The sequence below is a fragment of the Chaetodon auriga genome, chromosome 3 (assembly GCF_051107435.1).
Source record: "Chaetodon auriga isolate fChaAug3 chromosome 3, fChaAug3.hap1, whole genome shotgun sequence".
Lineage (NCBI taxonomy): Eukaryota > Metazoa > Chordata > Actinopteri > Chaetodontiformes > Chaetodontidae > Chaetodon > Chaetodon auriga.
This window is the reverse complement of record NC_135076.1, coordinates 8,278,911-8,305,905: the sequence shown is the minus strand read 5'-3', so window position 1 is coordinate 8,305,905 and position 26,995 is coordinate 8,278,911. Positions and strand designations below refer to the sequence as shown.

Here is a 26,995-nt window from a genome sequence, read left to right as displayed (position 1 = left end):
ATAATTTTGCCTATTCAGGCCTCTAAAAACAAAAGTAATCACATGGTCAGAGCCCACTAACATATTCATCTTCAGCTGAGGAATGTGTACCGCTGTGCCAATTTAAAGGACCAGTGTGTAGGATTTAGTGGCATCTAGTGGTGAGGTTGCAGGTTGCAAACAACTGAATACACCTCACATCATCCTCCTCTTCTAAGCACAGGAGAACCTACGGTTCTCTGGAGCCCCTCTAGAGTCAGTATTTGGTTTGTCTGTTCTGTAGAAACATGGCAGTGCAACTTTGTAGACTCTGTAGAAGAGGACCTTTAACTTCACCTTTGCTGCCATGCACTTGTTTCTTTACCACATATTTCTTTCAATCTTCTGTGGTCACTCTGGAGTCACAGGAGTAATATTTGTCATTTTTGTGCCCCTGAGCTTTGACTACAACACTGTTTGTGCTGGAGAATAATAAACTGTTGAAACTTTTGTGATCATTGCCAGTCTTGAGGTTTGTCCCCTACACCTCTATAACTACACATATATATACACACTACGGTCCGTACAGGAAATATTCAGCATTAGCTGTCATCAGCGCCATGATGGTGAAGACACTGATGTTATTTCCTGTGTGTTTTTCCACAGAGGTCAAACACAGTATTGATTCTTTTTCTTTGCATGCTTCTTCCTCACAGTTCTCCAGAGATCAGTTCATCCTGGACTGCCCTTCAGAGAAACTTCGCAGAGAGCTGGAGGAAGAACTAAAGCTGGACTGTGAGGAGCTGAGAAGCCACGCGTGGTACCACGGAGCAATACCAAGACAGGTAACACACACACACACACACACACACACACACACACACACACACACACACACATAAATCTGAGTCATGCGTCCCTCCCTTTAAGAGCCTGGTTAAAAACTTGTTGAACGAGATCACCTATTATTAGACTGACATACACAGTGTGCACAGACAGATTGTAGTTTAAAAAGTGGCCTCAGCAGTAGAGCTGGGGTTATAACATAAGGTCAGTGTATAAAAAGCTCTTTCTGTATGGTGTGTGTGTGTGTGTGTGTGTGTGTGTGTGTGTGTGTGGGAGACTCAGAGAGAGAGACAGATTGTGTGTTCCCTCTGAAAGCCAGCTGTGAGATGTAATCATTTTTAATAAGCTGCTTCCTTTGGCTAAACTAAACTACCATTATATACTACACAAACACTTGCTTAATTAAAGTCTGTATCTGTGTGTAATGGGCTGACTGAGTGTGTTTGAGAGAGAGAGGCAGTAAATTTAACAAGAGTGTGATAGATATAAAGAATAGAAGCATTTTTAACTCATGTAGATTTTTGAATGAAATATTAAATCTCATGTCTGTGAATTTTGCGCCTTGTGACGTCACACAGCTTTTGATTAGAGGTGAGCATTTCAAACAAAGCTAGTATTCAATGTTCACTGGCAACTAGTGGACCATTGATTGGAAGTTAAAGACAACAGAGTTTTACATTTAGGATTGTTTCTGGTTTTATTTTGATTATCTTCTTAGTTAATCTGTAAATTATTTTGCCTATAAGATGTCAAAAAATGCCCATTATGAGTTATTATGAGTCACATTGTTTGATCAAACCATCAGTCCAAATACATCGAGTTTGTTATCATAAATGACAAAGAAAAGCATTAAATGTTCATGTGTGAGAAGCTGAAACTCAACAAATGTATTTGTTTCCTCATTTATCCAAATGGTTGCTGATTGATTCATTTTCTATCAAAGTAATTGATTAATTGGCTAATTGTTTCAGCCTTATTGGCATCTATTGAAATATACAGATAAAAAAAAAAGTTCCATCTTGACCTTGGAACAGTTCTTCAGAAAAATCTTCTTCTGGAGCCTTCAACCAAATCTTGTGGTGTTGCACAACAGATGGAGATGCCTTAACTGTCATCTGTGAAGCTCACTGACCTGAAGCATAAAACGTCACTCAGAGGAACTGAAATCTCTGAAAAAAATCTCATAAATTGACCTTTTTTTGTTTACTATCTGTATGGGTTTAAAATGGGTAAATTATGAATGCATGATGAAATAAAATGTCAATGTGAATCTGATGATTTTCTAGCTGCATAAATACTGTAACAGGTTGAGGCTTTAAATATCGTCATGTCTTATGCAACTGCTGCGAACCAGACGGCTCTGAGCTCATAAAGAAGGTGACAGTATAACAGCCTACCATTATTAGCTTTAATTAAATGTTTGGACTGTAAACAAACACGGTGTGCCTGTACGTGTGTGTGTGTGTGTGTGTGTGTGTGTGTGTGTGTGTGTGTGTGTGTGTGTGTGAGCATATGTGTAACCCTCTGTATTGTTCCAGGTTGCAGAAACCTTGGTGCAGCGTGATGGGGATTTCCTGATCCGTGATTCGCTGTCCAGTCCAGGAAGTTATGTTCTGACCTCCCAATGGCGAAACGCTGCACAGCACTTTAAAATCAACAAGAAAGTAAGACCACATGTGCATTCATGGAAAAACAATTAACACTTGAAGGTGTTTAATGTAATACTTTGGTAAGGGGCTGAAATCCATATTAACATGACAAACTCCCTCCACTGTAAAAACTTCCTGCAGAGTTTGACTTGTCAGTGATGGTCTCAATTGTTCATATCATTTTCCTGATGTCATGAAATTAAAGCTGCGTTATAAGTTATTTTTGCCACTCGAGGGCAGAAAGACTGACGGGCATCCCAGTGCTGCTCTCATGTCTGAAAACCAAAGTCCAATAATCTCTGGAGTTTAGGCCCAGCTTAGTCAATCAACACGTGTCAATGGGTCACAAATGGCCCTTGCTTTTTTTCAAGGGGTCACAGAGAAAGTGTTGGAAACCATCAATTAATAACTAATGCATAATTTCATTTTTGCTCCATCTCTCCTGCAGGTAGTGATGTTGAATGAAGCCTACACCAGAGTCGAGTACCGACTGGAAAGGGAAGGGTTTGACAGCGTTCCTGCACTCATAAGATATTACGTCGGCAACAGAAAACCTGTCTCCCAGGTGGGTGTCTGATTTTTACACATCAGCTATTCATAGGTTCTTGGTTGATTTGTTGGTGTTTAATAAAATATGTAAAGCAGTGTGTTTTCCTAATTGGAACACATAAGGGCAGCACAAGCTCAGTTAATATTGTGCAAAGTCTTTATGTGACACGACTGGATGTCAGACGCCATCCAAAAAATGATTTCAACTGCCTTTCTTGCTAATATTAATTATACCACGATGAGAGAGCGTTTGCTAGAGAAAACATTTAAGTTTACTGTAGTTTGTCTCATCTCTTCCTCTATCTGTGCACTTTAGGTGGTAGGAGCCATCATCTTCCAGCCAATTAACAGAGGGCTGCCACTGCGCTGTTTGGAAGAAAAGTACGGCTTGTCCAACAATCAGCGAGATCGACTCACAGCGCAGGAGAGGCGAAGTCAGAAGCGCCTCAGCCTCAACATCACCAATGGACACACACACGACAACACACACACGGGACACGACGGCACACACTACCGGGACAACGGCGTGGGCCGAGGCAGCCAGCTCAGGTGGGCGCACAACTGGAAACCCACACAAACACTCTGAGTAACATCAAGCACCAGTATTCCTCAGTGGCTGGAGTGATGTGTGTGTTGTTTCTAGACGATCACATATTCAGCATGTGTGATTTGTTAGATTTGAGTGACACAAACCTGTTACTGAAAGTGGGTAGTGAGCTACAGACCAAATAACATGCTGTCTGCTATATTTGAAATAATGGAGACCCACCTTTACTCAGTCGTCTCTCTTTGTTTCTCTTTCTCTCACACTCTGAAACACTTAAATCAACCCTGTAAATCCCCCCCTGCTTTTAAGCTCTTAACATGTAGCCTGGAGCTGTGAACATTCATCATCCAGGCTGTAGACTGTATATACGACGTGTTCCATATGTATGTACGTAAGTCTTCTATAAATAAAGAAATGTTGTATGACTTCTCGGCTGAGAGAACAGAAGTGTGTAATTTCATGCTGCGTAAGAACACAGGGAGCATAATGTATGGAGTCCATATCTGTCTCAGTGAAGAGACGGAGCGAGACCGAGGAAAAGATAAATACGTGTTCCAGAGGAGAGCGGAACAAAGAGACAGAGTAGAAGAGAGGGGTGAAGGAAGGAGGAAGGCTCTGTAAGACAAACGAAACAATAAAGAAGAAAAAGTCAGAAAAGGTCTTTAGAGGGTTCTGTCTTTGTTTCCTCTCTGTATTTCTCCTGTGTGTAAACATGTTTATTGATATTAATTCTCGATATCCTCTTTCTCCCAGGATGAAGGATCGCTGCGGCAGCCAACCAGCAAGTCTCAACCAGGTCCAAGAGAGGCGACGCCCGCTCAAGGCGCACCAGTCAGAAAGCTACCTGCCTCTCGGTGAGTGAAAGCGAGATTCTTAAGGTGTTCAGACGAAGTCCTCGTAGCAGCTCCTGAAACCTCTTCCTGCTGACTGAAACGCCATTTCAGAAATCTCCCCCCGTGTTGCGCAGTGATTGGTCAGGTGTGCAGAGGTGTAGGAGTAAGACACCGTGTGAACTTTTGACTATTCAAAGGTGTGTGTTGCTTTGTGACTCATGGTGTGTGGCTCCTGGCAGGCAGTCAGCAGCTCCACCTTTAATGTAATTATTTGGAACTTGTAGAAACATTTTTTCCGTTATGCAAAGCTTGTTTGAAGCACATTAAAGCCTTTATTCACTCTTTACTCGGATGATGATTTTACTGAATAAATCAACTTTAGATGAGGAAATCTGAAAGTTGAAACACGGTGTGTGTCAAGCCTTATTTCTTTCACTCACTTCTTTCATTTCCTGTCATGCCCGCCTCTCATCTTCTCCTTTTTTGTGTTGTTTAATATATTGTTCTTGATTTTCATACCTTTTCTCCTTTCTTCTCTTCTCTCTGTAACATTTACTTATCTCCTCTTCTCCCCAGGATCCAAACCTCAGCCCCAGCAACTTTCTGATCCTCTCCTCCCGAGCCCTAACCCCAAGTCTCCAGTCTTTCGGACGGGCAGTGAGCCGGCGCTGAGCCCCTCTGTTCCACGGAGATCTGCAGAGCTTCTGGCAGGTCAGTATACCTGGAAGATAATATCCATTACAAATCAGTTCAATACCCGAGCCACTCAACCTTAAGATGACCTTTCAAACTAACAGTTATGTGCTACTTGGTAACCATATTATCCACTTGTTCAGGATCTAGCTCAGTATATTGTGTCACTAAAGAACGTTCACCTGACCATATTTGAATGGCTTTATTGCGTTCAGTTAAATATGACATCTTGTTCTAGTCACACATATTTCTAATTTTCTTCAACTACAAAAATAATGCATGATGCATAGTAATACACGTTCTTTGATTTTCTGATTTAAACGTATCCACAGAAGGAAACAGCACACAGACTGGGGCCTGACAGGCATCACTGTCACAGAGATGAGATAAGAAATGTCTTGCGTTGCTCATGTGTTTCCAGGCCAGGCCATCCGGGGCTCTGACAGCCAGCTGTGTCCTAAACCGCCTCCCAAACCCAGCAAGGTGCCGCTGGCTCGACTGCCTCGCTCCCCCTGCCTTCAGCCCCTGGTTCCCCCCTCCAGCTCCTCCGGCCTCACAGACTCCTCCCCCAGCTCCCCCAGGCTGACTGTGCCTCCCCTGGACTCAACATGTGTGGAGACTCCTGGTTCTACATGGAGGAGTGGAGGTAACTTTATATTTCATGAAATGCATCCACAGGAAATATGAATGTGTGTTACACGTTTGAAGCTGTGTGTGAAACCAGATGCAAACAGTGAATATGTGCAGATCAGTTTTAATTAGCCCAATCAGCTGAATTAGAGTGAATATTGGACTGTCTTCCTCAGCCACTACAGGCCCTCCTGTGCCTCCTGCCAAACCCCTGAAGTTCCAGCATCAGCTCCTGCCTGCAGACTCTGTCAGCTCCTCCAGCTCTGTGGTTTCACCTGCTGAACTGGTTCAGTATCCTGATTCAGAGGCCATAACAGGCCGGAGTGAACGCCTGCAGCCGAGCCCTGCAGACCTGAGGTCCTGCAGCCCGCTCGAGTGGGAGGAATCAAATGCACTGAAGCCCCTCACTGACGAAACCCTGTGCAGCTACGTGGAGAGACTGAGGAGAGAGGGGCAGGGAGGGACAGAGGAGGAGGAGGAGGGGGAGGAGAGGGAGGCTGGGGGAAAGAGAGGGCTCGACAGAAGCTCCTACCATCACGCCATTGCCGCCTTAGAGAACACCAGCGAGGAAGATGAAGAGGATGAGGAAGACAAGAGGAGGGAAAAGAACGGTTTCCAGCGGCCGGTCATAGAGATGGAGTCGACGTTCCGGCCGGTGGAGTTCGGATCTCGACTTCTGCCGCCAGAAAACAAACCGCTGGAGATGGTGGTTCTGAAGAGAGCGAAGGAGCTGCTGCTCAGCCACAATCACCACAGCATAGCCAGACACCTGCTGATGGCCGACTGCCAGGTACACACACACACACACACACACACACACACACACACACACACACACACACACACACACACACATTCACTCAATCTCACTTCCCAATAAACCAGTAATGTAGAGGCTTATCAGTCTCTGCAGCCCTTTTCCAGAAGCTAAGAGGTCAAACGGTTCTTCCTGATGAACTAAAGAGCTGACAAGACAAAGTGAGTGTGGTGCTAGAGGAGGATAAACAGCAGCCAGAGAGATAATCACAAAAAGCAATCTCAAAGCTCATCTGATTATGTTAATTGCTTCAAACTGATCATAAAACATTAGGAAATGATTTATTCATCCTTACTAAAGCCTTTAGTTACAGCATTAAAAACGGCCTCTTCTGACCTGTCCACCAGAGTTTTATTTTACACTGACTCTGAGAAGATTTCACCAGACAGACGTTCACACACGTTTGGAGGTAAACATGTTTACTGGTGCTGGTACACATAAATCCTTTGTGTGTGTGTGTGTCACAGAATTAGATTTCTCTCCTGCAGCTGATGTTAGTGCTGGAATAAAATGATCCTCCTGACGCAGGAGAATCACTCTGAGAGAAAACAACCCTGAACCAAACTCAACACACTTACAAATGCATGCACGCACACACGCACATAATCTTGTTTTTATCACTTTTAGAGACATTACATAGACTTACATTCATTTCCTGCAGACTTACCCTAACCATAACCATAAGCACTACTTGGCTAACCCTAACCTTAACCTTCACCTTAACCTGTGGGACCTGTGATTTGTCCCCATAAGGAAGGAGAGTTCCCACAATGTGACTGTAAACAGATTTATGTCCCCACAACATGAGTAGTACATGTGCACGCCCACACACAGTAGATAGACAGAATCTAGAGGACGATCAAACAAATAGAACTGACGGCGTCTTGTAAACGCTTTTCCCCTCCAGGTTGCGAGGATACTCGGAGTGACTCCAGAGCTTAAAGGTCAGATGGGCGTGTCCTCCGGTCTGGAGCTGGTGACGCTGCCGCACGGTCGACAGCTGAGGCTGGATCTGATGGAAAGGTACACAGCATGCGCACACAATAGCACAAACGTTACATCACGAACACAGAGAGGTTGTCAGGAAGTTCAGATCATTTCATTTTGGCTTTTTTCTTGTGAAAAACGGGGAAGTTGACTCTTCAGACCTCTAACATGTCTCCATTTAACCAAAGCTGGTGCACCAGCCTGCATGAAAAACTGAAATTAGAGCTGGCGTCAGTCGTGATTCATTCCTGCTGATTCTCTGTACTGTCCTGTTTGAGGCTGCCCTGTAATGAGAATAAATCCTCCTTCAGACAGTCACTCCTGCTCTGGGACCAGACAGCCACTGAAAGATCAGATTAGAAACTGAGGGAGCCACGCAAAAACAGACACAGACATTACCCTGCTGTTGGCTGGTGCTAATAATCCACCTCTCCTCCATCTCCCAGGCACCACACCATGGCTATAGGCGTTGCCGTGGATATTCTGGGATGTACGGGCAGCGTGGAGGAGCGGGCGTCCACCTTAAATCGTATCATCCTTGTGGCCCTGGAGCTGAAGGACACGGTGGGCGACATGTTCGCTTTCACAGCCCTGATGAAAGCTCTGGACCTGCAGCAGGTAACACACACACATACACATACAAATATATACTTAAAATAGTGAGATAATCAGTGTTGGAGCCACATTTATCAAATAAAATCCCCATTCATGCATCATAACAAAGTGCCATTTGTTGGTGCTGCTGAGTTTCTGCTTACATGAAAGCATCAAACTTGAAAAACCTGCACACTCCTGAGACATTTTCTGACATTCAGGAAGCATGTGTGACCACTCCAGCCAGTTTAATGTCTTGTAACAGGTTTGAAAAATGCTTTAGTGGTAGTTTGAGACACTCGATGTGCGCTGTGCTGTCTGCAGATCAGTCGTTTGGAGGAAACATGGACGACTCTGCGAAGGAACTACACACAGACCGCCATCAGCTACGAGAAAACACTCAAACCTTTCTACAAGAATCTGTACGAGGGCTCAGGTACTGAACACACACACACACACACACACACGCACTGCAGTCATTGATTAAATCAGATGGCTGCAACATGTCGATCTAAGGAGCATTACTAATTGTCAGGGAGTCTGAAACAGCTCCAATATGAAATTAAACTGAAATTGAAAAGGAGTAAACAAAAACACCAAATATCTTTAAAAACAGTCCCTGAAGTTGCATCCATGTGCAAATCAGCCTTTTCCAAGTTGTGAAGTTTAACACTGGAGATTTCTGTGTACTTTGGTCAGAAATGAAAACACAGAGGTTTTGAAGCATCCTGCCATTAAATTACATGAGACCTTAAAAAGGCTGAACAATACCTTAGTTGTGTCAGCATGTAAACACCTCTGAATATTCACTTAGGATTGCTTAAATCTCTGGATTTGATGTCTCTGTCCTCTGCTTTGCAAGCTCATATAGCAGGAGCTTAAATGTACGTTAAATGAAGTGGTTCAACCACTTTAGTAACACAAGAGCAGACAGAAGCAACAGGCTTCACTTTGGTCTTTTTCCTTCACTTGAACAGGTAAAAGTGTTGAGATCAGCATGAAGATAACTTTACAACAATGTGTTCAAACAGCACAAACAGGCTGAAGATAACTGTCACATGCTATGAAATATGGTATAAGGAAGTCCTAGTTCCAATATTTCAGAGATCATGGAAGGATTTTATGTGTGTCAGTCAAAGGTGACGAAAAACAAACCTTTCTGCTTTGTTTGAAATTCACTCACCTCCCTGCTCCTCTTCCTCCTCCTCTTGCTGCAGCTTCCTCTCCTCCGGTGGTCTGCGTCCCCCTCCTGCTGCCCCTCCTCACTTTGATGGAGCGCCCGTCAATCACACCGGAGGGGGCAGAGCTCTGGGAGACCAGCGACCAAGGCTGTGACATCATGCTGCGCCACCTGGAGGCTGCACGTGATGTCGCGCACAACTCACAGAGCTACACGGCCAACGCGCAGAAGATCTTACAAGGTAAAACCAAACAAAAATCCTTTCCATCGTCTTCTTTTGGTCAGTAAATGTTTCTCAGTCTCATAAAGTCGGTTTGTGTGTCTGTCTTTAGACTTTCAATGCGACGAAGAGCTGTTGGAGGTGTTTAAAACAGACTTTCAGCTGCGGCTGCTGTGGGGGAGCCGCGGCGCTTCAGTCAACCAATCAGATCGCTACAACAAATTCAACCTCATCCTCACAGCGTTGTCACGGAAACTGGAGCCGCCGCCCAAAACACAAACCTTAATCTGAGCGGCAGCTCACATGGTGACACGCGCTGGACTTCAGGAGAACATCAGGTGGATCAGCTGTGACGAAGAAGAGATCAGAGAACAAGCTGCTGTCACTGTCAGTGTGAGGAAGAGGATGTCACACTCCGCTCACACTCGCCTCTTTGTAATCGCTGAATACTTCACAACACCAGTGAAAGGAGAAGTCTGTGTTTTTGTTTAACGTGTGTCCAGGGCTCGTAACATGTAGAGGCAGGATCTGGTGACAGGTTGGTGCATTTGGAGTATAATCCAGCAGGTTTTCAGGGGCTATTATGAGCAGAAGATCTGGGTAAAACTCATAAGGAGGATGATAAACTGTCCAGTAATTTAAGAATCACAGACCTGCAGAGACTGTACACTGTTGTGTCCCTTCACTGTGACAGCAGGTCCTGCATGTCCGTCATTTCCATCAGTTAATATTATGTTTAACTCACAGAGATCAAGAGATGAAGGAGCCGTAGGTCACAAAGATCCTTGATGTTTTGGTGACAAAAATCCACCCAAAATGGTGAAATTGCTGCTTGGTCACAACTAAAGAAGCATGACGTTTGTGAGGCAGAGACTGGTGTTTGTGTGAGACCAGAGCAGAGAGGCTTTAAGGGACACGATGGTTTAGAAATATTAGAAAGCTTCCAGTTAATCCAGAACATGTTTCAACAACACTAACGGAGAAAAACAGAGAAGAGCTCTAAATTCAGTGCAGTAAGAACAAAGACCTTTTCTAAAGAGACGTACCTGAGTCAGTGTCTGTGTAAGGTAGAAGTACATGTATTTAACAGTGACAGTGAGAGACTGAGGCGTCAGCCTGTTACTCTGATACAAAACCACCTGGTCAGTTTGTTGCTTGTTTAAAGGTCAAGAAACAGTTAAGACACGGTAACATTTTATCTCAAATCATCAAATGACACATCTTTTTTTACTTTCACAGTTGTACTTCCTGTACAAGCGTAAATGTAGCTACAAGTGTCTTTTTTCCTGACAGATGAACATATTTTTGTTTCTGCATAAACGTGAATGAACTGATTGAAAACAAGTATGTTAACATGTGAGAAACTTAAGCTGTACATATTTAAAATATGAACACGTTAACAATTGATTGTACATATTTTATGTAGAAGACTGACTGTAAAAAAAGATGATTTTAATGTTTATATTATTATGAACTGCTGTAAGATTTAATAAATAAGGTGCGAGATCTGCAGAGTAATATACTGAATATCTGCATGTGTAGCGAAGTTTAAAATGCCATTATGAGTCATTTGAAAACTTAAAGGCATGTCTGAAGGCTTTGTGTTTCATTATTGACTGTGTTTGTCACGTGATCCATTCAGTGGATATAGACTCAGTTACTTTGGTCATCATGTCATCGCTTCCTGCAGCTATAAAAGGTCACAGAAAACAAATCCACGCTTCATCGCTGCTTATTTTATTAGAACAGTATCTTGCAAGAAGAAAACAAAAAAAAAAGCATTTTGTTCACAAAGTGTCTGACAACATTCAAAGTAAAAAGATGTGCACATCAATATGGAAAGAGAAGTACTGCCATTGGTTATTACAACATGGTAAAAACACACACATTTACATGGATGTTAATATCCTGCAGAATCACTTTGTACCTGCTGTTTTTATTTACTGTGACTGAATGTTGATGCTGATAAAAAAAAAAAAAAAAAAAGTTTCATCTTGAGTCAAACAGCTGGAGAGAATCTGTACATGGTTGTCAGAGGTTTCCACAGGACAAACATGATGATTAGTTTGTGAAGAGGAGGAATGTGGAAGAAGACGTCTGGTTTTCGCCGGATGGTAAACAGCACCGCGCTCACCGTAGGTTGGCAGGTTTCAGTACAGAGCTGCTTGTACAAGAACTTACTGCAAACTTTAGCATATTTAGCATCTCAAAGCTCATTTGTTGTTATGTATTTTTGCATAATATTCAGAATTGCAGCACAGTGGCTCTTATAATACACAGCTCACAGTTTTTATATGGATATTAATTAAAAAAAACTGGTAAGTATTAAAGCTGCTGTGGTACCACTGACATCACGGGTTCTCTGATTAAAGGGACAGTACACTCCAAACCTCAGTCAACCTAAAGGAGGAGAGAAGATGAAAATCTGGCGTGTACCGTCTGTTGAAGAGTTAGTAAAAGATGCCTGCTAGCATCCTCGCAGCAACGCTAATTTACCAGGACACAGATGTGACTGTTGCGCATCACTGCATCCCTTCATGTCACATCAGAGGATCGTTACCTCCATCACAGATCAGTCCTGTCTGAGTGCATTCACGATTACAAGCAGCATTTAGTGCTGAAGCTTTTTTTTTTTTTTTTAAATGAATTTTGGACAAAAACACTTTCTGGTTCCAGCTTCTCTAATGTGAGGAGTTCCATTTTCTCTCATTGTGAATTGAATATCTTTGGGTTTGGACTGGAAGACTTCGCCTTGGGCCTCTTAAAACTTTCCATGGGCATTATTCACTTTTTTTTTTTTCTTTCAACATTTTACAGACTTAGTCAAAAATAGTAAATCAATAATGAAAAAGAATGAGTTTCAGCCCTAACTGCTTAGTGGGACCAAAAAAGTCTAATCTGTAACACTTAACTGCAAACATCCATCATCAACACGTTTCTGCTCAACTCTGGCTTAACTAGGTTACATTTAGATTCATTTGTCCCCCTGCAAGGAAAATTGTTTCCACCTTCCGCACAGCCTCAGAGTACACAAATACATCAAACTGGACAGAATACATCAAATTTGACAAATACATGAATCCCACACAACCTCAGAGTACAACCTCACAGCACACAAACACACACACACACGCATCAGATGCAGCCATGACGTCTGACACGTGTGAGCACAAAACATAAAGCATTGATGGATTTGTGTACAGGTTTAAAAGGCATCATCAAAAAAAAACAAAAAAAACAAACAGACTGCAGAAAGTGTTCACTTTCAATTGCACCATTTTGCATCCCCAAGCAAATTAAACCCGATCGGCCAGGAGGGAGTCTGAAAAGAAGAGCTGCTCATTTTGGGAATAACGCTATCTCACTGAGACTTGGATGAGAGGACTGATGCCTCTCTCACGTCTGTATGGTAAAAGCCAGCAGCAAATTAGCTTAGCCTAGCTTAGCATTAAGACCAGAAACAAGGAAACAGCTAGCAGGCTCCGTCCAAAGGTAACAAAATCAATCTTGTTTCTTTAATCTGTACAAAGTGTAAAAAGTTGTGGAGAGTGAATCTCGAACTATGTTTCTGATGCAAAATGAATGACAGGAGAGGAAATGTGGAGTAGTGTGACCCAAAGTTCAAGTAACAACACCTACAGCATCATTCTGTACATTTCACAGCTTCATGGAGGAAACACAGATTACAACAAAGGCGCTGCCACCTGCTGTTTAGACTGACGAGAGCGGAATCATTAGTGGCATTTCTGTCTTAAATAGCATCAAAGCGAAGTCATACTTTACTTCAGATGTGTACTTTTGGTAGTCTATTGAGGAGAAACAGTGAATGGTGGGGAAAAAAAGCACCAGAAAGATGAAGGAATTCAAAGAATCGAGAAAATCATGCAAAGAAAGTTTGTCAATGCTCATCAAGAGTTACAAAAAGAGTATAAAAATCATCAGAAGAGAGAACCACTGGAGCTGCTTTTGTTTTCGTTCACGCCTCCTCCAGCAGACAACGCAGACCTCCACTCATCCGTCCATTCGCTCACTCACTCGTTCATTTAATCAGATTCAAATGCTGTAGTACTTCAGGGCAAAGTGCATCAGTTCAATTCAAACCTTCTCGTCTCTCATGAAGAGTGTCTTAAACAAACCGAAAAACAACCACCATGGAAACACATTCAGCATGACATGAAAGAAGTTAATATGTACAAATCATTCAATGGTTAAAAACTAACGTCATGCATGTAACGGTGGCACATAAACACACATTTACATGTCAACATGTATGGAAAGCCAAACATGCAAACCTGACACCTTTTTTTTTTTTTTTTTTTTTTGTGGTCTGTTTGGCTTTCCGTAATGTGGAAACGTGTCGTCCATACATGCACGCGTGTGTCGTCACATTCGCAAAATACAACTGATTAAATGAGAAAAAACATTTCGTGGAGATGCAGTTGAGAGTCTCCAAGAAGGCAGGGCTGGGCCCAGGTGGCTGATGGGAGATGTAGTCAGGCAGAAGAGCAGACACATCCAGATATGTGTGTATGCGTGGAATAATCCCTCCACAGTAAATCCACATGAGGTTTTAAGGCAGAGTCTGTCTCCAGAGCTCCTCTTGATGTTTGGTGTTTCTAACAGTGGCCCAGTCCTGCTGGAGCTGAGCTGTGGTTTGGTGAGGGAAGGCTCCCATCTGCTGGTCGACTGGTGGAATTACAACCCAGGAGGAAAAGGAGAGGAGAGGTGGGAAGAGAAAGGTGGTAGAGAGGTCCTCTATTCACCTGCTGTCTGCCTAAAGCGGAGCTCAAGTTATACTCAGCTGCTGTTTGGAAGACATTCGACGCACAAACGTAAACCATCCTCATGCTGGACTTCCATTAAAACATCACGACGGCATTCAACACTCAGCCAAGGTTGCGCACACGCACACTTTCGCACAGTTTCAGGCTTTAGTCACTGATGGAACACTGGAGGACACGTTAGGGACATGCGACTGTATGAGGGTGAAGGCAGGCATGAGGAGCAGAGTGGCTCAGGCAGGCAGGCAGGCAGACATCACCAACAGAGCACAGATGATGACAATGATGACAGGGATGAGGTGGAGCGGTGCAACACTGACTTTGTTAGTGGCAGCAAATACTGAGCACGACTGACTGACCCTTAAAAGATGACAAATCCTGATGTTCCAAGTTATGAAGTCAACTGATTTACTCTCATGAGGAGCTGGACCAAAGGTTTGGGGGGTAAAGTCTGATTTAGAGAATACTGAGGTGATGGTAAGGAAATGCTGAATCCTCCTCACAAAGCAAGCTGAAACAGCTCAAAAACAAGAGCTAACATGCCATTTGATTTTGAACTTGGCCATTGTTGACCTTAAAACAGCAGTTTGGCCAAGAAAAAGCTCATCACTTACTTGGTTTCCTGAAGCGTTCAGCCACATCTCATAGCCCTCCTCAGCAGATGATGCTGCTCAGTTGCCATGTCGTCTTTTGTGATGAGAAATGTCTTGTCAAAATGCTATTTTAAGGTTTGTGAAGCTCATTCATTAGAGTGAAAAAGGCTTTAAAAATGCTGACAAAAGAAGCTTCAATGGCAGGCACTACAAAAGGCTTCGAGAAGCTTTTCCTCCAACACTTTGACCAGCACCTACAGAGACTGACTGAACTCATGAAAGGCAAACTATCCTGTTAAAGCACAGAGCAGACAGTGAATCAAAGAGGTGGAGAGATGCTCCTGATAAATCATTAAAGGATAAATCTGCACCAAATCAGAGAGAACCTGCTGTTGCTCTGCTCTCTATGAGCACACACGTTTTACCCTTAGCCACACCCCAGTTAGTGAGGTCATTGCAGGTGCTTTCCATTTGCTGTCGAAGGTAAAAACACCATGTTGTAGTATAGTAAGTGCTACACACTCGAATGTTTCCACCCACAGAGAGCAGAACATCAGCAGGTGTTTTTCTCCTGTTACAAGGCTGTTAAACCTGTGCAGCCACCACAGAAGTCCCATATTTTAAGACCCTTACAGAGCAGTAAGAGGCAAGCTGCAGCCTGCTGAACAGCAGGGGAGAGGGATTGTGGCGGCAAACCTTGCCGCTGCTGCTTAAGTTTTAGCTTTTCAAACCTTTGCAGCTGGATGCAGAGAAGACACCACCGGTGTGACGGTGGTGAGGCCTGCTGTATGCAGGATTAACTGAAGCTGCAGCATCTGTCTCTGTCTGCTCTCAAAAGGTCTTAAAAACAGGCTGTTTCACCAGCAGGAGAGAACGTCTGGAGGCTCCTGCAGGTCAGGGCGGGACTTCTTCCAGTGGCTGCCACTTATTTTACTGATATTAGTGCCTGTTTCTGATTTTAAGGTCATCTTCTCTTCTACTCGACCCTCCCTTCTTCCTCTGGTATCCCAGAATGCTTTGCTGATTATGGATATGTGAGCATGCAGACATGCAAACCTGCCACCTGTGTCTCTCTTTCCCTCTCTACCTCTCTCTTTCCCCTCATTGCTCTGTTTCTTCGTCACCCCCACCACCAATAATCAGCAATCAGCGTGAGCCCTCCACCAGCCAATCAAATCGCCCGGCCACCCTGCAGCCCTCAGGAACCTGCAGTCACATAGAGGAGAGAGTCGGTTACTAAAAGACAGGTGAGTCTCACACACACACACACACACACACACACACACACACACACACACACACACACACACAATAGTGACTAAGGTTGAGAGGGAGCTTCTTGTTTTAGCAGGATGGAAGCGCTCATGGGGAGAGACTGTGCCAGTGTGCTGGGCTTCAAAGGAGCAGACTGCAGGTTTTCCATCAGTATCCTGCTGCTTGTGTCGGTTTATGTCATCAGCAGTCAGAGCTGCTGGGACAGCCGTCCTCTCTGTCTTTATTGTGACTATAGGTCTAACTTCAGCAGAGCCGTGAAACTACAGCTCAGTTTGCTGTGAGTGGCCTGAAGCGGAGGTGTCCTCAAAGCTGGTGATCAGATTGGACTCTACTGTTAAAACAATACAGCAGCAGGTTCATGAGCTTTCGTCACATTTGGCAGCCTCCCCTTTAACACACTTTACCGTACCTGAGCTGAGACATGAGCTGATAACAATGGCAGCAACACTCTGGAGTCGCTCAGTGTGTCTGTGTGCCTTGATTCTGCACCCTTGTTTGTACTACAAGGTGTTGGCTGCTATAATAATCCTGGAGCGATACTGAGCTGTACGATATCCGTACAGTACAGGACCGAACTATCATGGATGGAAACTCCAATCTTCAGTGCCGTTTTTAATCAGTGTCTCAAACAAGGACCAAACAGTCAGTTTATCAGTGAAAGATAACAACAAATACACGATTCTTCAGTGAGAACCAAACAGCCTCTGTTAGCTGGAGTGAAACTATTTTCATACTGCACTCTGTTACCTTTGTTTTAGCTCCTGACTGCCTTTGGTGAGCGGGTACATTGAGATTTTAGGATCAAGGAACACGGCTGGTGATATTCTGTATTTTCTTATTGTTAACAAATACCATAAAAAAGTCCTACTAACGAGTATTATCTGTGCAAACAAAGCCTGAATCTCTTCTGCTACCAGAAAACACCAGAAAACAGGTTCTGAACCTGGGAGTCTGGTCCCCTCAAAGGCTCCAAAGACCAACCTCTATGTATTCTTTCTGACTTGTATCGTATCGTATTGTATCTTGTCGTGTTTGTCTGTTAATATACTAAATAAAATTATACATCTGTAACCTGTTTTTAACAATGTACATGATCATTAGACAGCTGAGGGAAATCTGAAACTATTTGGAACATTATTGTTGGTTTTGGTTATTTCAAGGGATTTGTTGACAATAAAGAAAAATGAAGGATAACGCCAGCTTTGTCCTTTAAAAAGGACACGATGTGAAAAAGACTAAACTGTTAAAACGTCCAATATGAAAACAGTCTCTCTATGAGGCTGGAGCCAGACAAATCTCTGTAGAAGTAAGGATGGCACAGGTAACACAGAAAAACACATGAGCAGACATGCGCACACACGCACGCACACACACGCGCACACACACACACACGCACACTGCACGCACACACTGCAATCAGACTATCAGAATTACATTGAAACATGAATCCAAAGAATTTAAAAATCAGAGAGTTTGAAACATCTCCAGGTCAAAAAAGACACATCAAAATAATTGAAGGAACAAGTAAAAACAAAAATAAAATGTTTCTAATATATTACCTAAAACAACCTTAAACACTTTGATCGATAAAGAAGTGGTTTAGCCTTGACATTGGGCTCAAAACAGCAGAGACATCTTCCTCACGCACGCACATGCGCGCACACGCACACACACCTTATATACAATATACAAGTCACTCAACACCATCAAATAGGTTTTTCCTATTTGTTTTTGTGCTCAGACACTCACCTCTGAAACACCAGTCCCACAGGTATGAGAAGACGAATGATTACAGAGTTAGAGGAATAAACAGGAGGAGGACAGACACGCGATGGAAATCAGGAAAGACAAACAGACGAGTGTCCATGCAGGTGTTCAGAGGTGGTCTTTTTTTTTTCCTTCTGTAGTGTTATTTTGAGGGACAGAAAGCAGGGATGGAGACGATGACGGATGAGGACAGACGGATGAGAGGACAGAGGACAGTGTAGCTTCAGATGTAGGTGACAGCACCTTTGCTGTTTTTCTCCAGGGTGATTTCTACGTAGGAGGTGGGGACGTAGCCCTCCTCTCCGCTCTGCTTCCTCGCCCTCGTCCAGCCGTCGCCTTTGTCCTCCTCGATGATGTACAACACCTGCAATGAACGAACGCAATGAGCTTCTTTTGCTTGTTAGCAAACAAGACTTAAACAGGGGGAGATGGTGCATTTGTTGGGGACTACTTTTAGCGGTGGATTAATACACATTTGGTGCTCTAGTGTGTACTTACAGCAGCAGGTTTTAGTCTGCACATCATTAGAAAACACAAATTTAAGAAAATAAGAATAAGAAGTGAGCAGTACCTCGTCTTCTGCCATCACCAGCGTCCCCTCGTTCTGACCTGAGAGCCAAGCAAACACAGGTCTTAAACTTCTTCCTCAGACTGCTTTTGTTTTCCTGTTGGTACACTGTGATCATGGGTAACCTCTAATATGATTATTTCCAGCTTTGATCAGTGACTGTGTTTCTATCATGTTGTCTTGTTAGCTCACCCACAGCGACTGTACAGGAAACCATCACTGCATTCACGTCAGACATGTCTGAAGCTTTCCAGAAAGCAGCAACATGCTAACTTTTATATTGGTTTTACTGCCAAGCTAGCCAACTGGCTAGTTAAGAAACTCAGAAAACCAAAAAGCAGCAGTTTGTTTAATGTTCTTATTCTTTTTTGAGAAGACGACAGTTTACTACATCACATCCTAATAACACAACTTTCATAGCTTGGTTGGATTTGTGTAATCGTTGTCTCACGTTTCCTCTATCAGCTGTCACAAATGTCCCCTCAAATAGTTAATTCTCTACTGAATCCCTTCATGATTGATACTGTTTATCCATTTATTCGTCCTCACCATCAAAGGAGTATAGCGCTTTGCAGTGTCCGATGACAGGCAGCGGGTCATCGTCATCGAATTCGTCGTCGAACTCGTGTGGGTCGGGGTTCGGGTTCCCGGGCTGTGGAGGACCGGAGCGGTGGTGAGGTGTGTGATGCTCCTGGCTGGTGTCATCTGTATAACTGCCCTCAGGACTGAAGGGATGCAGGCAACAGGAAAGTATGTCAGCAGGAAGAAGTTTGAAGTCTGCCTCCAAACAGCTCATGTTTAAATGTTTGCCCTGAACATCTTTCTCTCTGTCTGCGTATTTATTTTACATATCTGTGTTTACCTCTCTCTGCCTTGAGGAGTGTGATGGTGGTTGTCAGCGCTGTGTCTTCGGTCTCCTCTGGAGCTCTGCTTTCCCTCCACCTCAGATAACCAAGTCTGTCAACACAGAGAGCACACTTGTGTGAAGGCAGGACCACCAGCATCATCCACATCCAGCAGCTCTTTGCAGAGTTGACCAGGAGATGGGGCCAGAAGCTGTATAAAGTTGAGCTAAATGTTTCACTTCTTCTTCTTCTCATCCCTCACTGTCCACCTCATGCTTGGGTTTGACAGTCAGGTGTTTTCTGGCTCTATTTCAATCCTTTCATACCTCATTTTTGTGGATTTCTGAGCGCAGCTTCTCCATGTTACATATGGTCTCTGATATTTTCGGCTGCAGGCTGCTGGGGTCACCCATCTGTGGGTTCTTCTCATACACATCCTTCATCTTGTTCAGGGCGTCTCTGAAAGGAAGAAACAAACATGGGCTGGAGTTGATGAAATGGACTAATGCTAATAACCAGTTCATAGGTCAAAGGTCATAAAAGTGAGAAGCAACACTGCCACAGCTTCTCTGGGGTCATTTTTCTGCCACAGTTTTGACCAAAAACAGCTTTTGCATGATTCTTTTGTTTCTTGCAACTCACTGCCCTGCAGGGAGTATCATGCAGCTGCGTCAGATGACTTATTTTCTAGCTGGACGACTGAAAAAAGTGGCTGAAAAGCTTTCTGAGTCGACACTCTCTGTTCTAGTTATTTTCCTTGATTTTCAATATGTAATAATAAATGATGACAATGTGGATTCTGCATGGTTCTACCTCTGATCCATCTCTTTCTGGAGCTCTCTGCTGAGTTCGTCGATCCTCTGCTGCAGCCTCTTCCTCCTCTGCTCGGGGGGTAAGTGGCTGAAATCCTCCACAGATGGGGCCTGGCAGTAAAAAAAAACAAACAAAGACATTTCTTAAACTACACATCAACTCAGAACTCACAAGTTAGTGATGTGGAAGAGTGATCCCAGGAAAACACACCAGGCAGACTGAACACTCCTCTATACGTCTGTTAAACTGACGTGTTTCCAGTTGAGCCCAGCTGCCTCTGCCTGCTCACACTCTCTCTATAGATCGAGACTTGAATGGGACTTGTTATCAATGCTATATTAGAAAACAGAAACCTCAAAATGTAAGCCATTACAACTGACTGTTTTAGCTGTGGTGGGATTGTTTTGTCAAGTCAGAGATAAGAAGGAAAAAGTCTAATTTACAATCAATAACTGGGGCTAAATAAAATTCAGCATTTAGATATTCAGATGCTTGTTTGCCAGGTTGGAATTCAAACATAATTTACAGCAGTCAGCTTTTCTAGAAATAATCATTTTCCTCTGAAGTGACACAACTTCCTCTCGGGGACAGTGTCAGCACTGATGAGCTTTACTGTTCAGCAGCTGACACTAAAAACTGGGGAACTCTTTGTATTCAAAGCTTTAGTTGGTGAAAAGAATAAAATGTCAGACAGCAGTAAGTCTATTTTAATTGGGAGCTATCTTTACTATCACTACGGGATTGTAAAATTGGACACTACAGGAAGTCCTACATGGTGAGGATATGTGCACAAGCACCTACGCTGCTGGGTCTAGTCTATATACACACACACACACACTTACCATCTTGACTGACCACTGATGCATTAGCCATTACAGTAAAAAGAGACAAACATGAGATGCTGGTTAGTTGTCAGTATGTCAAGCAGCCACCAACATGCCAGCTGGTCAGCATTAAAAACCAGTCAGATCGATGTGTGCTCCCAGTGTGGCCAGAAGGTAAAACTCCACGCCAAAATAAGAGTGAAGGCCGGTGTATGCATTCTCACATAGTTCATGTTTAGCAAATAAGTGCAGCCCTTCATGTCCATTAAATAAGAGCTGCATGTGTTACTTCATGGACATGAACTATTAAACTCGCCTGCTGCTGTGCAAAGACTCACTTCTGATTTTATTTCCTGCTTTCATCAGCAGCTCACACAAACATTCTTCTGAAGGGAGTCAGCGTTTATGTTTGTCTTTTGCATAAAGTGACAAAATCTTCAACGAGGAAGAGTCTTTTCATCAAACTGAAATTTTTGCTGATTAAATAAAGAATTAATTCCTTCAGGAAAAAAACACTTGGATTGAATGAGTGGTAGAAGCTGACAATGCATGGAAGGTAAACAACCCAGGACTTAAAATTAGGGCTGTCACTAACGATTACTGTCATTATCAATTAATGTGCAGATTACCTCCTTGATTAATGGATTGACTGCTTTGTCTTTACAGAGTCAATCAACCGTCCAAACCCTAAAGACGCTCAGTCTACGATCAAATACCACAAAGAATCTTCCCAGGACCTTTGGAGATCGACAATCAAAGTAGCTGCCAATTAATTTTCTGTCAATCAACTTACTGATTCATCCACGCAGCTCTATTTAAAGTACGGGAATATTAAATTTTTTAAATTCAACATGATTATTAGGCCTCAGAGGTAGACTCAATGCAAACTTGTGTCTGTTTATAGAAAGCTCCACCAGACACTTTTAATAGACTTCCTCCACAGTTTATCACATCCCTGACTTTCCCTCTGAATGGGATCATATCCCAAAAACACTGGGCGTCATAGCAGCAGTCAAACAAACGCTCATCCACCTGTTCTTCTGAGAGCCTCATTAAACAGCAGCCAATCACAGACGTCCTGGCAGAGCTGACGGGAACGAAAACCAATCAAAGACGTGGCCTGGCACTGAGGCGGGTGTTATTCACAAGTCTGTGTTAAACTGTCTGAAAGCACACACACACACACACACATACACGCGCACACACGCACACACACAGATCACAGCAAACTGGAGCCAGACCAACATCAGAGCAACACACATGATGTTGGTAACACAATTTTCAGCCGCCTTCTGCCCCACACAACACTGACACCAAAACGCCAAACACCCTCCAAATCCCTCACACACACCATCAATCAGCAAGGATCGTCCATCGTGTGATTGGAGCAAAGATCTGTCTCATTAACAAAAGGAGAGAAGAAAAAAAAAAAAATCACACAAGAGAAAGAGAGGAAGGAAGAAACACAAACCAAGAAGGTAGTACAGAGAACACAGAAAACAGAAAGGAACAGTGCAACAGGGTGTCTGTCTTAAAATGAAATCACATTTTGAAATTTTAATCAAATCAAACCTAAAAACTGGATTCAAGTCTCTTCGTTAACGGCAGACACCCTGTGAGAAGAAACTCCAAACCCAAATCACATCAACCTGTCTGAAACACACCACTACATTACTTCCTGTCTCACCCCTCTCCTCAGGCCCTTCAAATTCTGGGGGATTCTGGGCACTGTAGTCTTTATCTCAGACAGATAGTGGCTCACTCGGTCAGAGCTGAACCGGGGAGCAGGAAACATGTGGGAGGGGGGCCGGGGACGGGAGGAGGAGGAGGGAGGTGGTGAAGGAGGAGAGGTGGAGGGGGACTGGTGGGGAGGCAGGGAGAGAGGACAAAGCCAGAGGTCAGGACAACTCACTGAAGAACATTTCTTGTTTGGTGGTGGTTTCTATCTCTGGGGGAGAGTTTTTAACAGTCACGTTAAACAAGTTTTAGAAATTAAATAGTTAAATAAATAATACTGACAGATGTTTTTGGAATGATGTTACTAATGTAGTCATGAATATGAACCAAGCTTTCAGGCTTTTTGAAGTCCAACTTCTACAGGACACACCTGTGAACATTCAGTGCACCATGTGTTAAACAATTAAACTAACCCACATACACAAACACACACCCTTATCCATCACACGCCGAGGAGCTGATGACGCTAACATAAACCAACAGCGGAGGGTTAATGTTTAACCAGCATGGTCTTTATGGAGCGGGCCAAGGTCCGAGGAGTGTGTCGGAGAAGAGAGATCTGAGAGTGCTGTTCCAAACGCTGGTGACAAAAACCTACAGCTGAGGACAGGTGAAGAGGAAGGGGCATGAAAACGACATAACGTCGATGTCCACCTGTGTTTAGGTGGGGGGGGGTGGGGGGGGGGGGGCTGTTTTAGTCACACAAAAACCTACAGCTGAGGGCAGGAGGAGAGGAAGGGGCATGAAAACGTCATAACGTCGATGTCCACCTGTGTTTAGGTGGGGGGGGGGACTCTGTTAGTCACTCAGGATGTGACTAAGAGCTGCAGGGAGGGATGTTCTACAGCACTAACTAGAACATGTATGTCTGGGAGAAAGTGAATCTGTAATTGTTTTATTGACTACCAGCAACATGAATAGACATAAAGTCCTTGTTGTTTAGATAAATTAAATAGTACTTTCTATAACTACTACTTCTATACTGCATTAAGAGCCCTCATGAGCATTACCACTCAGTCGTAATGTATTATTGTGTAGACTTACGACAACATAAGAAGTACAGTGATGCGTAACAACTGCACTCCTGAAACCAGCATCCTATCAATGTTCATGAACAGCTTTCCAGCACAGCTGTAAGAAGACAATTTGTGTCATATCGTACAAGGTTTGTTAAAACTTAAAGAAATGATGCCACCAGATACAATTCCCACTTGTTTCCTGGCACTTCTTCAGTAATTAAGTATGCAACAACTGCTGAGCACCTGGTTCAACCTACAACAAGCACCCCTCACTTCTTGTACCTTTGGTTTCTTCCCAAACAGCCACAGCTTGTTCTTGGTTCTGCCTGTGTTGTGTTTAGGGTCGGGCCGTGGCCCCGGGGCCCCGTCTCTCTCTCTGTCTCCTTTAGGTGTGTTGCTGATGGTTGCATCTGAGCCTGTTCTGCTCAGATTCTGACTGAAGTCCTCGAAGGGGAAGTCGCCCGGAGGTTCAAAGCCAGATTTAAATGACTCGATGACGATGGATGAATCCTGGGAAGAAGAAAGGATAGAAACAGACTGACGTCCAGACTTCCTCTCGTCCCTCTGCCATCCCTCCCCTAGCTAAAGTAATAGCTTATTTCTTGGGGGACAGCTTTCTTACAGTGCACCCGTCCTCCAGTCTACTACATACCCTTCTCTCGTCGACAGCTTTGGCAGCAGAAACCATTCCTTCTAGACATTTAGAGACGATGGGAATGACTCTCCGCTCTGCCTCGGCAAAGCTCCGGTACGTCTCCCCCAGCTTCACTGTCCGACGTTCGTCCATGTCCTGCAGGTTCTGTGACACAGAGGAAATGGACTAAACACTAGGGACCAGTCAGACGCTGGAGTGTACATACAGACACAGATCCCTGAGCAGTAAACAACCTGTCAGAGCGAGCAGATCCTTTCCCTCGGCTGATACGCACTTTATAAGAAGACAACAGCTTTAGTGAGGAACAACGCATGAAACCACCAGTTTGTTACTGGCTGATTCCAAACATTCAAACTTCCCCTAACCTACAAGTTAGAAATTTATAGTGTAGGTACACATTGAGCTCTTAGGTTAATCATCTATGGTCAAATATGCTGCAGTGCACTCACAGTATGAACAGTATATACAAGTATGTAGACATTGTATGTTGTTGGTCATTGTTGCTTTTTATATATTTATATGAACACCTATTTATTCACCTGCTGTACCTGCATGTACTATGTTTATTTTTTAACTCTCATCATTGCTGTTGTCCTTGTTTTTATCTGTTTTTCTTTTTCTACCTCAGAGCAACATTCCATATATGTGCACACATACTCGAGTGTGAAAATATCTGAAGCTCAAGGTAAAAGGTGTCAGATGGCAGTACAGCTTTAATGGAAATGAAGTCAAACTCGGATGTGAAGCTGCAGTCCAACGTGTCTGCGTTACCTTGAAGATGTGTGGTATGGCGTTGTTGAAATGTTTCCACTGCTCTGCGTTGAAGTTCTGTAGCTGAGCAGCATACTCGTTCTTACTCTCATCAGCCATGTGAGTCCGCAGGTAGAATTGGGCTTTGGCCTGAACCAATCAGGACAAACATTACAATCACATGAGCTCCCGTCTGTCCAACAGGACCACACAAGACAACTGCATGCACAGTGGTACTTAGACTGAGTCTGAAACGAACAAATGAAGTCGCAGCTGCACTAAGAAAGAATACAACATTTTGTATTTTTCCTATAAAGGATGGAAAGTCACATTTTAATAGTAGTCATATAGGTTCGACAGCACAAACCACACATACACATAAACACATACACATCTTCTAAAAACAAGGCTTACTGGGCTCTAAACTCTATATGGAAAGGTTTATTTTCCGTCAAGGTTTGACTTAATCCACAGCCTAATTATACAGTAAGTGTGGGGGGAAAAAGCAGCTACTGTATAATTTCATAGGCATCAATTACACACTGCTAACTTTAAGCAAAACAAAATACTACGTATGATGAAGTTGGTTATTCTGTTATTGAATTGTGGAACTTTAAAAATGGATTTCAATGGCAAAAGACTAAAGATGTGTGTGTTTATTGTCTGTCTGCCATCCAATCATTTAAAGCCTTGAGTCATCTGACCACCGCAGACTGGAAGTAAACAAGCTGCTGCTCACTGATAATTAAAAGGGGAAGCAGAGGACAGTGCATCACGCTGGTTTACAGAAGAACAAATGACTGACAGCAGGTGTGGTGCAGGTGGGAGCGCCCTACCTTCTCCACCTCCGATTTGGTGGCGTTGATGTCGTTATCTAATCGGTCGTAGCTAATCTGGGACTTCTCTGCTTCTTTACAATCTCTCTCAAATTTCCTTTTACTCTGGAAAAAAAGAAGCGAAGAAAAAAGAAAGACGGCACAATGTGAAATTCATCAATGAAAACAAAGAACGGAGTGTGTAACCTCTTCATTAAAATGCACTGTCTCTATTTCCTGTCGTTTTCAAAGAGTTCAAAAGGGGGAGATGAATCAGACAGAGACAGATACTTTACTTCCTGCCAGCCCATCTGGGTTACATTAGCAGCGAGGGAAACACAGTGAATAGCTGAGACATTACAGTCCAGTCATTAAGTAGTCACTATTAAAGTCACGCAGACCACACACTGAAACACTCTGCATCAGATGTGCCGCAGTCGAGTAGCTCCATTAATCTGCCATGGGACAAAAAAATGTGACTGGATGTGTATTATTTATACGTTTAACAAGCCGCAATTAGCTTTTCAGCTCTTATGGAATTGTGGTGGTTAATTAGAAGTCTTCTAATGAACAGATTGTTCTAAAATAACTCAGCAAATGAAATGACCTCAGACGTGAACACATGGAATCTCTCTCTGGAGCTTTTAAGGAGCCAAGAGGAAGGGTGTCAAGGGCCAAATGTGGCACATGGGCCTTTGCTTTGGATTGATTTGGGAGGAGCTGGTCTGCACTCAGGCCTGTGCATGTGTGTGTGTGTGTTTCCTGATCCTGGCCCCCATCCATGGTCCCCATGGACTGGGAAGTTTGCCAGGAAGAAGAAAAGGACACTGCTGTATTTTCTCAGTCAGAAACAAACATTTGAATATTATACTTTCCATGAATTCTGACAGAAGTGACACAGAGGAGCCTGTGACACTAGTTTTGATATAACACATATAGAAGCAGCAGAAATGCCATATTTGTCTCTTTGCTAAACAATGGCATGTGTGGAATTAGGGGAAAACTGGACCATTTGCCCTACAGTTACCTTTGTTAGCATTTCTTGCATTC

The 26,995-nt window shown here is 43.4% G+C and overlaps 2 protein-coding genes across 8 annotated transcripts in view; one reads left to right on the top strand and one right to left on the bottom strand.

Annotated features, from left to right (window-relative positions):
• The window catches only part of bcar3 (BCAR3 adaptor protein, NSP family member), a 43,096-nt gene extending 31,879 nt beyond the window's left edge, over nt 1-11,217 (top strand). For all 3 annotated transcript variants that reach the window (XM_076723488.1, XM_076723497.1, XM_076723505.1), the window contains 13 exons: nt 675-803; nt 2,343-2,468; nt 2,902-3,018; nt 3,319-3,551; nt 4,303-4,403; nt 4,959-5,093; nt 5,497-5,721; nt 5,882-6,495; nt 7,430-7,545; nt 7,956-8,127; nt 8,428-8,539; nt 9,321-9,524; nt 9,616-11,217. In XM_076723488.1, coding sequence (XP_076579603.1) covers nt 675-803; nt 2,343-2,468; nt 2,902-3,018; nt 3,319-3,551; nt 4,303-4,403; nt 4,959-5,093; nt 5,497-5,721; nt 5,882-6,495; nt 7,430-7,545; nt 7,956-8,127; nt 8,428-8,539; nt 9,321-9,524; nt 9,616-9,794 — 2,463 coding nt within the window. In that variant the 3' untranslated portion in view covers nt 9,795-11,217. The remainder of the gene's footprint in view (nt 1-674; nt 804-2,342; nt 2,469-2,901; nt 3,019-3,318; nt 3,552-4,302; nt 4,404-4,958; nt 5,094-5,496; nt 5,722-5,881; nt 6,496-7,429; nt 7,546-7,955; nt 8,128-8,427; nt 8,540-9,320; nt 9,525-9,615) is intronic.
• Nucleotides 11,218-11,219: 2 nt separating this feature from the next.
• fnbp1l (formin binding protein 1-like) overlaps nt 11,220-26,995 on the bottom strand; it is a 43,562-nt gene continuing 27,786 nt past the window's right edge. The window contains exons 6-17 of one of the 5 annotated variants that reach the window (XM_076723530.1): nt 25,967-26,071; nt 25,152-25,280; nt 24,378-24,524; nt 24,008-24,235; nt 20,988-21,002; nt 20,146-20,255; nt 19,659-19,791; nt 19,350-19,444; nt 19,037-19,212; nt 18,491-18,528; nt 18,163-18,283; nt 11,220-16,083 (exon numbers count right to left, since the gene is read on the bottom strand). In XM_076723530.1, coding sequence (XP_076579645.1) covers nt 16,076-16,083; nt 18,163-18,283; nt 18,491-18,528; nt 19,037-19,212; nt 19,350-19,444; nt 19,659-19,791; nt 20,146-20,255; nt 20,988-21,002; nt 24,008-24,235; nt 24,378-24,524; nt 25,152-25,280; nt 25,967-26,071 — 1,305 coding nt within the window. In that variant the 3' untranslated portion in view covers nt 11,220-16,075. Of the gene's footprint in view, nt 18,284-18,490; nt 18,529-19,036; nt 19,213-19,349; nt 19,445-19,658; nt 19,792-20,145; nt 20,256-20,987; nt 21,003-22,656; nt 22,831-24,007; nt 24,236-24,377; nt 24,525-25,151; nt 25,281-25,966; nt 26,072-26,995 lie in introns of all 5 variants that reach the window. The other 4 variants (XM_076723545.1, XM_076723554.1, XM_076723520.1 and 1 more) reach the window with 4 other exon arrangements.